At 38.6% G+C, this 15,851-nt stretch overlaps 1 protein-coding gene across 1 annotated transcript in view; it reads left to right on the forward strand.

Moving 5' to 3' along the window:
- Nucleotides 1–504: 504 nt before the first annotated feature.
- The window catches only part of LOC124612956 (arf-GAP with Rho-GAP domain, ANK repeat and PH domain-containing protein 2), a 173,232-nt gene continuing 157,885 nt past the window's right edge, over nt 505–15,851 (forward strand). Inside the window, exon 1 of the mRNA XM_047141476.1 lies at nt 505–2,618. Coding sequence (XP_046997432.1) covers nt 733–2,618 — 1,886 coding nt within the window. The 5' untranslated portion in view covers nt 505–732. The remainder of the gene's footprint in view (nt 2,619–15,851) is intronic.

Below are 15,851 nucleotides of genomic sequence, written 5' to 3' on the forward strand. Positions count from 1 at the left end.
CCCTGACGATGCCGTGACATGACGAGACGGCTAGTGTGTATGCCGCCATTTCAAATGCATTACAGAATGATTTGACGGAACAGGACATGATGTGTCATGACGGCCAGAGTGAATTGCTAAATATTTAGACTCTTCGTTTATGTGAATTCAAATCTTGACTTCGACGTTCCATTTCGTTATGTCCCGTTCTGTTGACGACCTGTGTTGTCACTTTAAGTTTGAAATACACTGTGGAATGTTTAGACATTCCGTTCAGTCAAGTGTGAATCAGCCTTAAATACGATTTTACCTTGAAATAATCGGTGTTTACCAACGAGTTTAATTTAGTGTCTTCGGTGATTTCGCCTAAGATTCTCGTCCTTGGTTGAGACCATAGAGTATATTTACTCTATGGTTGAGACAGCTGTTAGTTCAAGCTAACCAACATTGGAAAATGACAGCTGGGAAGTTTGTCCGATGTGAATATCGTTGGTGTCACATTTGCGCAACAGGTAAACAAGAGAGATGTAGTTTTGTGGGGGTCGGGCAAAATGAAAATATTTTGGGAGTTTGGTGTAAATCATGAACGAAACGTGTGACCACCTCATCAAACCAAAATCTCGTCTGACTATCTGAAATTAGCAGAGCTGTTGTAAAAGTGTCGTAAAATGTGATTTTCGTGGCATAACTGTTTTTGTGTCCGCGACGCGAACCGTGAGTCATACATCCTTTCTTTGCTTGTTAGCGAGTAACATGGATATCCCAATTCCAAAACCTAGAAGAAACTCACCGTTAAAACCAAGTCAGGACGAGGCTCCTAAAAAGCCAGTCCCTTTACCAAGACAAAGACAAGGAAAGGGTTCTGACTGTGATAGCAGTGAAACGGATAATGTGACAGCAGACAGAAGTATGAAGCATTTAGATCGTTCTCCGTCGAAGCAGCCGTCGTCGAGGTCCATAAGGAAAGAAATTGAAGCTGCATCGGAAGCAGTACGGGAGAAAGGAAGGACAGCATTTGGTAATACGAAGAATGCAAGCTTGAAACTGGAAAAATCGTTTCGTAGCATTGGCAAAAGATTAACAGTGCATTCTCTTGGTAAAAACACCGATGTCGGTGTGGAAGAACCCAAAGTAGAGAGGAGTCATTCACTTCCTGCCGAAAATATTTTTCAGTCAATTTCTTTTAAGTCACCGTTGGTCGCGGATGATTCAGCTGAGACATTAGTTAACCTATGTGAATCAAATGATGACGATTTTCAGTCATTTAACGCGCCTCCACCCATATATCCCCCGCCCCCATTACCTGATGAGTCTGTGTATGATGAAGTTCAGTCGGTGTTGAGCCATTCAAGTCTAGCAGATGAGGAATGTATCAGATGTAGTAGTGCAGCATCTTGCCCAGACAGTGCCTCTGTTTATGAGGAGGTATCAATCTCAAATAGAAGAATTGTGACAGCTAAAAGTATGTTGGGAAACAACGATGTTCAGGCGGCACTTAGAAAGTTGTCCATATCTGATACATTGCCATCATCCGGTTCATCAAAATGTTCAGAGATGGCACTTGACAGTAAGTCTAGACATGACATTGCAAGCATTTTTGACGAGAGCCTTGTCAGCGGAAGAAATTCTGTTAGCAACAGTAGTATATCACCGTCATTACTTAGTGAATTAGACTTGTCAGAATATAATACTAGCCCTGAAGAAATATTTGAAGATGACCGATACAGTTGTTCTATGCAGTCCAATGTATCTAGTGCTTTCAGTGTTCAGAATGAACTATATGATAAGTGGGAACCAGATCTACTGTCAAAACCACCAGGAGATTTATTCAGAAAAAAAGGAGAAACAAGACGTGCTGGTTTGCCAGCAAATTCAGTAATATATGAATTTGATCCCTTGTTTAAAAGTACTCCTGAGTCAAAGAATGCTACTGACATTGAGTTTCAGTCACTGCTGCTGGGTGATGCAACGGCAGTAGCAACAGATTCACCATATGGAAAAATTAGCAGAGTTATATATTCTACAATTCCTGAAGCCCCCAAGGAATGTCCCCCTATTCCACCTAGGAGATCAGACTCTGTTACTGTTAATCCTAAAGTAACTGGTAGTATTGTTATTGATGACAGTGTTATACAACAAGATTATCAGAATATAAGCAGGAATGTTCCTGCATCAATAGAAACTGTATTGATAGTTGACCAAGCACCAGAGGAGAGATCTGTGGATGACTCTGTTTCTCAAGTAGTCAGTACACCAGTCAAATCGAGAAAATCATTGGTAAGGTGGTCAAGCATGAAAAATGCTATGAAATTTGTATCAGACTCTTCCTGGTCACCCACTCTCACAAGACGTAACAATAAACTTGAGAAGACAAAAAAGCAAGAAGCTTCTTTGTTTTATGAAACTGATTCACAGGTGGACCTGGAACCGCCATTAGTGCAACCACAGATGTCTAAGTTGCACAGTGGACTCTTGTATAGATTAAACAGCAAAAAATCAAATGATTATGTTGAACGCTGGTGTAGCTTAGCAGAGGGGAAATTATCCACTTATATGGACAAAAGTATGATTGTTGTTAAAGATGTAATTCAGCTGGCAAGTGTTATGAGTATACATGTTGTTCTGGACCACAAGATAAGGTAAATTAATTTCATTGCTTTTTAATCAAGCATAATGTTTTTTATATAGCTGTGCTTCTGTTCTTGCTGAGAAATAAGTTTATTTCTGGTAGTATGTAAATTGGTATTCTTTGGCTATTATTGTTTAGTTTGAAGAGAGGAAATAAAATGTGCAGTCACTGATGACTGGTATTAGAAATATGGAAAAAATATTTTATTGTTGTTGTAATTATCTCTGTCTTGTTGTAATCTTATGTTCTACACAATCTGTTATGAGTTAGGCTCAGGCTATACAGAAACATAAAGCAGAAAATTAAAAACAATAAAGTTCTCAGAAATGAAGGCCATCAGTTGTTTGTGTTTGGGGGTCTGTAACTGCAGGTTTATGCAAGTATGATGCCTGTTAATGTAAGGCTTCGTATTAATTTTTTCCAGATTTCTCTCTCTCTCTCTCTCTCTCTCTCTGTGTGTGTGTGTGTGTGTGTGTGTGTGTGTGTGTGTGTGTGTGTGTGAGTGTGTGAGTGTGCGTGCGTGCGTGCGCTTGAAATTCATATATAAAGCATTAATCATGTACACTTAACATCAAAGTAAATATTTAAGTTGGATAAAAAATGTATTTCCAAGTAATTACATTTCTGTGCCAAGAGAAATTGCAAGAGCTAGAAATACTGATTGCTAAAAGAAAGTCATTTCTGTGAGGAAAAGAATGTAACTTTGTTACGTATCTGTTTGAGATCTTTTTGAGGATAGATAAAGTATGACTAGTCTTAAATGGAAATCTTGCTCTCTAAGAATCATGTTAGAAGTCTTTTTTCTCATTCTCCCAGACTGAGTGACAATTTTTTTCTACATTATTCAAGGCTGTCTTTGTGCACAGAACCCGTTAATATTAATTCAGTATATTCTAAAAAGGGATGACTCTTTAATATTGGCTGTCATCTTGTTTTTTATGGAACATTTATATTGGTGTTTTTACTTTTGTAACCATCTGTTTCAAACTGAGTTTAAATGGTATAGAAAATTTTGCATCTGCATTGTTGTTGGCATACATTACCCCCTAGCTTTGGTTTGAAAAAAGATTAGAAAATTAAAAAAAAATGAACTTGCTGTTTTTCATGGGTTTTTTCAAAACCTGCTTTTACTTTTGCTATACAGGCAAAATTATCAGTGTGCCCAAGATCATTTACAGGTACATCACAGTGTTCGCTGTCTTATTTGCAACAACATGAACAATTACTGACACAGAGTTTTTGATTACTCTTGTTGCACTGCTTGCCAACTGCGTATCATATTAATACTTGTTCCATAGATCAAGAATACACATTTTATAATTATGTGGAATGTGTCAATTGAACGTAATTTTACTTTATACAATATAATCAGTTATTTTTTACTTTTATACTGTTACTATTTCATATCTAAAAATTCATCCATTGATTAGAAAGAGTTGTCATTCAGAAATTATTTTAATTTGTTTATAAATCTTGGGTGGCTATCTCTCAGACTTTTAATGCTATTTGGCAAATGACCAAAGATTTTTGTGGCAGCATAATTCACCCTTTTCTGTGCTAAAGCCAAATTTAACTCAGAATAGTGAAGATCATCCTTTCTTCTAGTATTGTGGCTAGGCACTTTGCTATTATTTTTGAATTGGGATGGGTTATTAATAATAAATATGTATTGTGAAGGTGCTGTGAATATCCCGAGTTCCTTAAATAAATGTCTGCAAGGTGATCTTGGGTGGGCTCCAGCTATTATTCTGATTACTCGCTTTTGTGCAATGAATACTTTTTTCCTTAGTGATGAATTACCCCAAAATATGATGCTATATGAATGTATTGAATGAAAATAGTCATAACAGGGTAATTTACTGACATGTTTATCATCTAAATTTGCAATAACTCTAATAGTATAAGTAGCTGTATAATGGAAGGAAACATTCCACGTGGGAAAAATTATATATAAAAACAAAGATGAGGTGACTTACCGAACAAAAGCGCTGGCAGGTCGATAGACACACAAACAAACACAAACATACACACAAAATTCAAGCTTTCGCAACAAACTGTTGCCTCATCAGGAAAGAGGGAAGGAGAGGGGAAGACGAAAGGAAGTGGGTTTTAAGGGAGAGGGTAAGGAGTCATTCCAATCCCGGGAGGCTCCCGGGACAGATTCACCATATGGAAAAATTAGCAGAGTTATATATTCTACAATTCCTGAAGCCCCCAAGGAATGTCCCCCTATTCCACCTAGGAGATCAGACTCTGTTACTGTTAATCCTAAAGTAACTGGTAGTATTGTTATTGATGACAGTGTTCCCGGGATTGGAATGACTCCTTACCCTCTCCCTTAAAACCCACTTCCTTTCGTCTTCCCCTCTCCTTCCCTCTTTCCTGATGAGGCAACAGTTTGTTGCGAAAGCTTGAATTTTGTGTGTATGTTTGTGTTTGTTTGTGTGTCTGTCGACCTGCCAGCGCTTTTGTTCGGTAAGTCACCTCATCTTTGTTTTTATATATAGTATAAGTAGCTGAGCGTATCATTTCAGCAGATAATCAAAAACAGTGGAGAACATGGCAGGCCCCTTCTAGTGCACCCGACGTAGTGGATTCGCTCTCACTGCAAGCTGAGTAGCAGGGGGTAATGCATTCGCGTCACCTGAGGCGGTGGAACAATTTGGAGTCTGGCTGCTTGGCCTTGCCCATTTACCTTGTGACTCGACAGGCAGCCGCTCCTTCAGGAGGGTCCAAGCAGGCACGGGGGGGGGGATTTACTAGTTATGGGGGGGAGCTCCAATGTTAGGTGCATTATGGAGCCCCTTAGGCAGATACCATTCAGGGCTGGAAAGAAAGCCAATGTGCACACGATATGTCTGCCAGGGGGCCAGAAAGCCAATGTGCACACGATATGTCTGCCAGGGGGCCTCATCTGAGACATGAACACGGCCTTGCCTTTGGCTATTGAGCATGCAGGGTGCAGTCGTCTGCATGTAATTGCTCACATCAGCACCAACAACACCTGTCACATGGGTTCTGAGGTGATCATCAGTTCATATAGGTGGCTGGTGGAGATGGTGAAGACTGCTGCCCTCATGCGCGGGCTGCAAGCAGAGCTCACAATTTGCAGCATCACTTCCAGAGTTAATCAGGGCCCTTTGGTTTGGAGCCGAGTGGAGGGTCTCAAACAAAGGTTTCGTTGACTGTGATGGTCTTGGCTGCAAATTTCTAGACTTGTTATCATGTGGGGATTTGTAGGACTTACCTTAATATGTCAGGGATGTGCTACACAAAGGAAGCAGCTACTCGGGTAGCAGATTACCTGTGGAGTGCGGATGAGGGTTTATAGGCTGGGGGCCAGTTGTACAATCTTGGGATAAATCCAGGGCTGGCTAACTGAGGAACAAGTTAACCACTGGTTAACTTGGAGTGTGTGTTGTGTCACCATTTTATTCCTCGGTTAGTTATTCCCGGAATAGTGTTCATGTCGAGTTAAGTTGGCAACAACTGAAGAGCACACTGGGTATTTTTGCGTATGTAATTTCATATTTATGTAGTTGTCATCTGAAGAAACAGTGTGTCAAACATGAGTGATAAAATTCCAGATTGCAAAACTTTTCATTTGAGGGTACCTAGAGGTTGGTAGATACTGTGAATGAGTTCAAGTGTACAGTAAGAAACACGAGAACTTTTGCAGTCTCATTCAGTGACAATATTAGTGCAAAACATTTAATTAAATTGGTAAGGTACATATATGTATATCTTCCTATTCTTGAATTTAGTTAAATGATCAGGTATTTGTTATTTGACCAGTAAGCGATCTTTCTAGATTTCTGAATAAAGTATATGAAAAAATATGCAACAATTTCAATTCACTGACAACTTCACATATATTGACAGAGCAGCAATAGATGTACAGTTATTATTATTGTTGTTGTTGTTGTTATTGAAAGAAAGAAACACACAAATATTAAGCACAGAAAAGGTAGCAGGGGCTGTAGATTGGTGGCCCCCTATGTGTAATGTCAGTTCCAAAAATACACGATTACCGTCACAGGAGGACGACTCTGTCAGTTTGATTCAGATGCAACAGTTCTATACGATAGTATTTCATCAAATGTAGCTGTAGGGTAGGTGTTGAATTGTAAGTAGGTATATAAATAGAAACAACTGTGAAATGCAGTCTGCTTTGTGAAATATTTGGTCTTAATAGTCTCTTCAACAAACTGCGACAACATAGACATCATGGAGCTAGTTTTGACTGAAAATTCTGATAGGTATTACTGGCTAGCTTGCTTGTTGTATTTACATCTTAGAATGATTCATTCATTACAGCAGCATTGGGTGTTATACAGAAAATACCTTTCATAAATTATTGAACACTATTTGTGCATCTACTTTTGCAGTTCTTGTGTGTGTGTGTGTGTGTGTGTGTGTGTGTGTGTGTGTGAGAGAGAGAGAGAGAGAGAGAGAGATCTGTTCTATAATCTTGGGTTGGAAATGTACCTATGGGACATACCAAACTAGAGGTTGCTGTTATTGTATCATACCATAAATGGTTGGAAAACTGTTTCAAACATAATTTTGGGTTGTGCTAGCACCTGTATGGAGAAGGGGAGGGGGAAGTAACCAGAGGCCTGGCACCTTCACTGTGTTCTTCCTTCTTTTCTTGTCATCTCAGCTTAGAAATGTCAGTTTTGTTTGCAGAATAAACATACTTGTTCTCAAATGTGAAAGACTTAGCAGAGTTGCAGATGGTGCTGCTTCAAAAGTACCTTGACAAGAACCAGAGAAGAGAGAAGGAACTATATTTGTTAAAAAAGCATCATAATGCCCAAAATGAGGACCAGAAAATAAAAATTAATACAAATGATTTCAGAGTAAAAATATATTAATCCATGTACACTTATTTATTTTCTTTTGTTTTCATTACATCGCAGAACTGAAATAATAATAATAATAATAAAAAAAAAACTGTCTCTTGGGCGTGTTGTCCAGTGTCATACATATCCTTTTAATAATCATGCTGGCTGTCTCCTTGCCAATACTAATAGTGTCTCCAGTGGACAGAAAGAAATCACCAAAGGCAAAATATTTGAGTGTCTGTAGTAGCTGGTTCATTGGTAGAACAGAGTCATTTCTGAAAGTAAGAAAAGAATAACGTGAGACAATTCAAGAGAAATTTAAAAACATAATTTTAGCCACACTTTCCACTGTTATGATTATGTAGTTCCAATAACTAAAGATTTCTGTGAACTGAATGAAAAGTGCCTATGTTTTTGTCACAGAGAGATAATTACTTTATGATAAATATGTGTGTTGTTATGTGGATATTACTAATGACTAAGAAATGCAACAGCTATCTGCTATAGCTTTCTTTCTTTCTTTCTTTCTTTCTTTTTTTAAAATTTACTTTCCTATTAATTTTATTGTGTTAAATTTAGGTTGAATAAGCACAAATAAATTACATGTTTATGGGGATAATGCTAGGTGGTGGGCTATTTGGTTGCTCTGAAGCATTCATTAAAAGATGGAAACTTACTGAAGCATTCGCTAAAAGACAGAAGGTTATCGCTCCAATGGGATATGAGAGTGACCAATATTTTCTGCTATGATTTGGCTGAGTGAACTAGGGACATTAGTGTGCTATCAAACTTTTTGCTGTGTTAAACAATCATGATAAGCATCAATTTCAGAAAAAAATGTTATTTCACGCAAGTACAATATAACATATTTCAATTTTAGTTATCGTCAACTAGCTACAGTTTGACATGAAGGAAAACACTGACAATAGCGATATTCAAGGAAATTTCAAAACATAGCATTCCAGGCACTCCTTTCACATGCTACAACTATGCAGATAACTAGATTCCTGTTCTGTTCTTATAGCATACAAATACAGCTATTATTTTATGATAAATATGAGTGGGCTTATGTGGATAATACTAATAACAGAGAAACAACAGCTATGCTCAATAGCTGGAGAAGCATCACTTTTAAAAACAAAGAGTCTTACTTTCCTCTTAATCTCACAGTGTTAAACTTAGCCTGAGTAAGAACAAATAGTTCATTGGCTTCAGTGAATAATGATAGGTGGGAGACAACCTTCTTGCTCAGAAGCATTAATGAGTGTGTAATCCTAATATTTTCAGTAAAAGGTGGAAAGTTGTTTTGACACTGCTGTGGTGTTTACACAAGTGCATTCCCAATAGAAAACAGAGTGGAACAATATTTTCTGCTATTGATGAGATTGGGACACTACTGCTTTGTCAAAACGTTTCGCAACATGAAAAATTGATGTTTTGCCAAAAACAGAAAAAGCTGTTAATGCAAATTGTACACATAATTGGTGTGGTTTTTTGATTTGGTTAAGCGTATTGTGGCACTGTCTGCTAAATAAAATGAAACAGCCTTTTCGCTACTGCAGCAATTGCAACACACACCAGATAAACAAGACTATTTTTGAAACTTCCTGACAGATTAAAACTGTGTGCCGGACCAAGACTTGAACTCGGGACCATTGCCTTTTACGGGCAAGTGCTCTACCATCTGAGCAACCCAAGCACGACTCACACTCCATCCCCACAGCTTCACTTTGGCCAGTACCACATCTCCTACCTTCCAAACTACACAGAAGCTCTCCCGTGAAACTTACAAACTAACACTCCTGGAAGAAAGGATATTGTGGAGACATGGCTTTGCCACAGGCTTGGGGGATGTTTCCAGAACCTAACCTCCTACAGAAGTGAAGCTGTGGGGATGAAACGTTAGTCATGCTTGGGTAGGTCAGATGGTAGAGCACTTGACCACGAAAGGCAAAGGTCCCAAATTTGAGTCTCGATCCAGCACACAGGTTTAATCAGCCAGGAAGCTTCATATCAGCAAACACTCCATGGCAGAGTGCAAATCTCATTCTGGAAACATCCCCCAAGGCTGTGGCAAAACCATGTCTCCACAATATACTTTCTTCCAGGAGTGCTAGTTCTGCAATTTTACAGGAGAGCTTCTGTGAAGTTTGGAAGGTAGGAGGTGAGGTACTGGCAGAAGTGAAGCTGTGGGGATGGGGTATGAGCTGTGCTTCGGTAGCTCAGATGGTAGAACACTTGCCCGTTAAAGGGAAAGGTCCCGATTTCAAGTCTCGGTCCAGCACACAGTTTTAATCTGCCAAGAAGTTTCATACCAGCGCATACCCTGCTGCAGAGTGAAAATCTCATTCTGGAAGACTGTTTTCATACAAATTGTCATTTTAATGTGCCTGGTTTACATAAATAACACAACGGAATTCATGAGGTACTGAAATTGAATGCATATTACTACAAATAAACAGTATTATTTAAGAAAACAGAGATGTAGTCTCATCTGTCTGTTGTATGCCCCAGTTTCTCACGTACAAGACTGACAAGACAAAGTATGCCACCTTTGATAAGCAAAATCTGGATATAAATTTGGAATTGGCATTGTCACTCCTTCTTTCCCTTTCTCATTCTCATGAACAGTTTAGCCAAAATCTCATTATTGTTGGCTGCATCTGTCACTATCCCTGCCGTCTTGAAAAGTTAAGCCCACTAACCAGTCAAAAATCGCTGGTTAAGTTATCTCGAGTTTATTCTCTGGTTACGCATTATTCCAGGTTTGTACAATGCGTTTTTCGTGCTATTCCAAGAATAGAGCTCAATCGGCTCCTAACCAGAGATTGCACAACTGGCCCTAGGCAGTAGTTTGAGATGTTCTGATGGACTCTTGGCCACTCGACTCACCGCAAGGGAAGTCAGATGGTGTTCAGAATAAAGACACCTCGACTATCACAATTTTATCAGTAAACTGTCAAAGTAGTAATAATAAAGTTCCTGAATCTACTACCCTTCAGGAAAGTTCTTGCGCTCAAGTTATTCTTAGGATCGAGAGCTGGCTGTGAAACATGAAGTGGAAAGCCCTGAGATATTTAGTGAATCATGGAATGTATATCGGTAAGACAGATTAGAGAGCATAGGAGGGGGAGCGTTCATTGCAGTTGACACAAATGTTGTCTCTACTGAGGTCGAAGTTGAGTGTGACAGTGAAGTCATCTGGTCACGTATAACAGGTGTAGGTGAAACTAAGTTAATTGTTGGATGTTTTTACTGGCCATCTGATTCTGCTGTGACATTTCTAGAATCATTCAGAGAGTGTCTACAGTTAATAGTGTGCAAATACCCAGATCATGCAGTACTAGTTGGAGTGACTTTAATCTGCTATGTATAGACATGGACATCTATGGATACATTGTGGGAGGTATGACAGACAGTCCTACGAAATACTTTTGAACACCGTTTCTGAAAATTGTCTTAAGCAGCTAGCTGGGCTGTCCACATGTAGTGGAAATATGTTAGATCTTGTAGCTACAAATAGACTGGACCTTATTGACAATGTCAGTATAGGAACAGGGATTAGCGATCGTGATGTCATTATAGCAACTATGATTACGACAGTTAATAAATCAGTGAAGAAGGCTAGGAGAGTGTTTCTGTTAGATAGAGCAAATAATCAGTTATTAATATCTCACTTGTAAACTGACATTACATAATTCCAGTAAGATGGATGTAGAGGAATTATGGGCAAAGTTTAAGCAGATTGTAAAGCGTGGCCGGGAGAGTTACCTGCCTCGTAAGTGGATAAGGGTGGAAAAGACCCACCATGGTTTAATAACAAAATTCAGTGGATGCTGGAAAGCAGAGGCAGTTGCACTCTCAGTTCAAAAAGGAATGAATAAATGACAGCAAGTGAAGGTTAGTTGAGATTTGTGCATCTGTGAAAGAATCTGTGTGTGAAGCATACAACTACTACCACCATCCCGTCTTAGAAAAAGATGTTCAGAGAATCCAAGAAAATTGTGGTCGTGTGTAAAATATCTAAGCGGGTCTATGGATTCCATTCTGTCCCTTGTTGACCAGTCTGCTATGACAGTTGAAGATAGCAAAATGAAAGCCGAAGTTTTAAACTTCACATTCAAGAAATTGTTCACACAGGAGAATTGTGCAAACATAATGTCATTTGACCATTGGACAGACTCCCATATAGATGACATAGTAATAGGAGTATCTAGTGTAGAGAAGCAACTGAAAGATTTGAAAGCAAATAAATCACCAGGTCCAGATGGAATCCCAGTTCGATTTTACAAAGAATACTGTATGGTATTGGCTCCTTACCTAGCTTGCATTTATCATGAATCTTGTGCCCAGTGCCAAGTCCCAAGTGACTGGACAAAAGTGCAAGTGACTCCAGTAAATAAGAAAGGTAAAAGAATGGACCTGAAAAATTACAGACCAATATCCCTAACTGCTGTTTGCTCAGATTCATTGAACATATTCTCAGTTTGAATATAATAAACTTTCTTGAGACTGAGAAGCTCATGTTCACAAATCAGCAAGGTTTTAAAAAGCATCACTCTTAGAAAACTCAGCTGGTCCTATTCTCACATGATGTACTGAGGACTATGGATGAAGGGCAACAGGCAGATTCCATATTTCTATATTTCTGGAAAGCATTTGACACTGTGCCCCATTGCAGTCTGTGTTCACAGATATGTGAGTGGCTCTAAGACTTCTTAAATAATAGAACCCAGTATATTGTCCTCGATGGCGAGTGTTCATCAGAGACAATGGTATCATCAGGAGTGCTGTTGGTCTCTGTATACAGAAATTATTTGGCAGATAGGGTGGGCTGCAATCTGTGGTTGTTTGCTGAAGATGCTGAGTTGTATGGTAAGGTGTTGAAATTGAGTGACTGTAGGAAGATACAAGATGACGTAGACAAAATTTCCAGCTGGTGTGATGAATGGGAGCTAGCCCTAAATGTAGTAAAATGTCAGTTAATGAGGATGAATAGGAAGATCAAACCTATAATGTTCAGTTAGAGTATTAGTAGCATCCTGCTTTACACAGTCAAGTCATTTAAATACCTGGGCATAATGTTGCAGAGCAATGTACGGTGGGACAAGTATGTGAGAACTCTGGTATGGAAGGCAAATGATCCACTTCAGTTTATTGGGAGAATTTTAGGAAAGAGTGTTTTATGTGTAAAGGACACCACATATAGGATGCTGGTGGGACCTATTCTTGAGTACTGCTTGAGTGTTTGGGATCGGTACTAGGTTGCATTGAAGGAAGACATTGAAGAAATTCATAGGTGAGCTACGGAGATGTTTCAGGGCATCAAATGGGAATACTTGGAGGGAGGGCGATTTTCTTTTAAAGAAACTCTATTGAGAAAATTTACAGAACCAGCATTTGAAGTTGGCTATGGAATGATTCCACTGCCACCAACATACATTGCACCTAAGGACCAAGAAGGTAAAATATGAGAAATTAGGGCTGATATGGAGGCATGCAGACAATCATTTTTCGCTTGCTCTGTTTGCAAGTGGAACAGGGTACCCTCCGCAGTGCTCCATGCGGTGGCTTGCAGAGTATCTATGTAGATTTAGATGTAGATGTAGACTGATTTTCTGAAGGACATTGTTTACAATTCCTCTGCTGAATCTCAGTTGTTGGGTGTGATTACTATACTTGTATCATCAGCAAAAAGAACTAACTTTGCATCTCCATGAATATAGAGTGGCAAGGGATTAATCTATTTTAAGAGCAGTAAGGGGCCCAAGACCGGACCCTGTGGGACACCATTCTTGATACCTCCCCAGTTAGAGGACACTGCTGATTTTTGCAGAGTGTCTGTACTGTTAATTCTAGCCTTCTGCATTCTTCCAGTTAAATATGAATTAAACCATTTGTGCACTATCCCACTCACACCACAATACTTGAGGTTATCTAGAAGAATTTCATGATTCACACAGTCAAAAGCCTTTGAGAGGTCACAAAATATTCCAATGGGTGATGTTTGGTTATTCAGAGCATTTAATATTTGCTCATTGAAAGCATATATAGCATTTTCTGTTGAAAGGCCTTTCTGGAAACAAAACTGACATTTTATTAGTACTTCATTTTTACAAATTGTGATGTTACTCTTGAATACATTACTTTTTCAAGAATTTTGATAAAGCTATCAGAAGTGAGACTGGGCAGTAGTTGTTAGCATCAGACCTGTCCCTTTTTTTATGCAATGGTTTAACAATAGCCTATTTCAGTCTATCTGGAAAAAATGCCCTGTTTCAGTGAGCTATTATGTATGTGACTGAGAATCCTACTTATCTGTAGGGAACAAGCTTTTGGTATTCTGTTGGAAATGCCATCAATTCCATGCGAGCTTTTACTTTTGAGCGTGTTTATTATTTTCCAGATTTCTGTTGGAGAGGTGAGTTGAATTTCAGTTTTATCAAAGTGCTTAGGTATTGCCTCTTCCATATACTGCCTTGCACTTTCTAATGAATAGCTGGATCCTATTTTTTCTTTAATACTTAAAAAATGATTATTAAACATGTTTTTTACGTCTGATTTTTTGTTAACAAACTTTTCATTGAGTTTGGTAGAAACTCAGTCCTCCAGTACTCACCGTTGCCCTGTTTCCCTTTGAACAATATTCCAAATTGTTTTAATTTTATTATCAGAGGTGCTAATCTCAGACACAGTGTAACTGTTTCTGGATCATAACTCCTCCTAGCTGTAAGATACATTTCCCTTTACTGTTTACAAGATATTTTTATCCCTTTAATAACCCACGGCTTTTTAGATGTTTTCTTACAGTTATATTTCACTGTTTTTTTAGGGAAACTGTTATCAAATATACTCACAATGGTGTTATGAAATAAGTTAAATTTTAAATTACCAACATGTTCCCTGTACACCTCATCCCAGTCTTAACTGTGCAGGATTTCCCTAAAATTAGCAATTGTTAAATCATTAATTGAACACACTATTTTGGAGGACTGTTTTGCATTATGTATGGAGCTATGTCATGTACTGTAACTAGCTGTGGATCATTACCAGACAGACCATTCTTAACAGGAAAAGTTTTTATTTGATTAAATTTATCTTGTTCTATAATACATTATCTATCAGTGCATTCCTATATCACCCAAGTAGGAAAATCAATAACTGACATCAGATTGAAAGAAACAAGTAATACTTCAAGGTCAAGCTTTCTGTCATATTCTTCCAGAAAATCTGTATTGAAATCCCCACATACAATAATTTGCTTCCTTCTGTGTGACAGATAGCACAACAAAGAATCTTAAGTTTTTTCCAGTGGGGACTTATACACTGGTACAATTATAAAAGCACCATTATTTAGTTTGAGCTCCTATGCACATGCTTCTGTAAGTTACTCTATACAAAAGATTTTAGTTTCTAAATTTTTCACACTATGATAAATTTTTACATATATGGTAACTTGTCCTCTTTCCATAGTGTCTGTACTTAGATGTGTTGAAAGCTTATCTCCATCTACATTTACCTTTTCATATCTGTGACTATATGATGTTCTGACAGGCATTGTAACATCACTTCCACCCTCAGTTTCTAAATCTTATAAACAAAGTTAAAGCTCATCTACTTTGTTTTTGGGTCTCCTGATATTTTGACACAATCTGCTAACATTATTTTTCACTGTACTTTTATGAGAATCTTGTGATATTTTAATATCTCTAGTACCTGCTTGTCTGAACTTCTCATTAAGCTTAATTTACTTCAGTGCTGAATCATTGGACATTGATCTTAAAGAGTTTCAGTGTGCTCCCCCCCCCCCCCCCCCCCCCCCCCCCCAAGATTGTTTCATCACAGCCAATTTACCCTTCCCTTTCCTATTGAGATGCAGGACATGTCTTGTGAAGTCCCAGCTACCAATACCATCAACAGGAACCAAACCAATGCCTGACAAAGTAGCTGCCCGAAGCTGATCTAGCTCCATATTAACCCTCCTGATAGAGCTGTTCAGCTGGGTCCGATCATACTGCATGAAAGCAGGAACCAAGCCAACATTTTTATGGTTCATTGCATTACTATTTTTACCAGCCACACCCTATTAATACTGTTTCTCTGCTCCACCCACCATTACAACATGATACTGCTTTGTAAAACCCTTGCACATTGATCCTACATCCTCTATCTCTTGCACTGGGTTTGAAAAAACGTGTGGCCTGATACTGTCACCTAATTTTTCCTGTAAGATCTGGCCCACACCTCTTCCATGGCTACTACCCAACTACAGAACTTTCGTCGTGCTCTCTGCTTTTGTTGACACAATTGGTTTCTTGTGATAGTCTGTTGAATATTGACTGCACTTACATCTACCTGAGCTTCTTCATAAGTTAACTGAAGTAGCAAGGCAAATC

This window comes from Schistocerca americana, chromosome 4, assembly GCF_021461395.2.
Source record: "Schistocerca americana isolate TAMUIC-IGC-003095 chromosome 4, iqSchAmer2.1, whole genome shotgun sequence".
In the NCBI taxonomy this organism is placed as follows: Eukaryota; Metazoa; Arthropoda; class Insecta; order Orthoptera; family Acrididae; genus Schistocerca; species Schistocerca americana.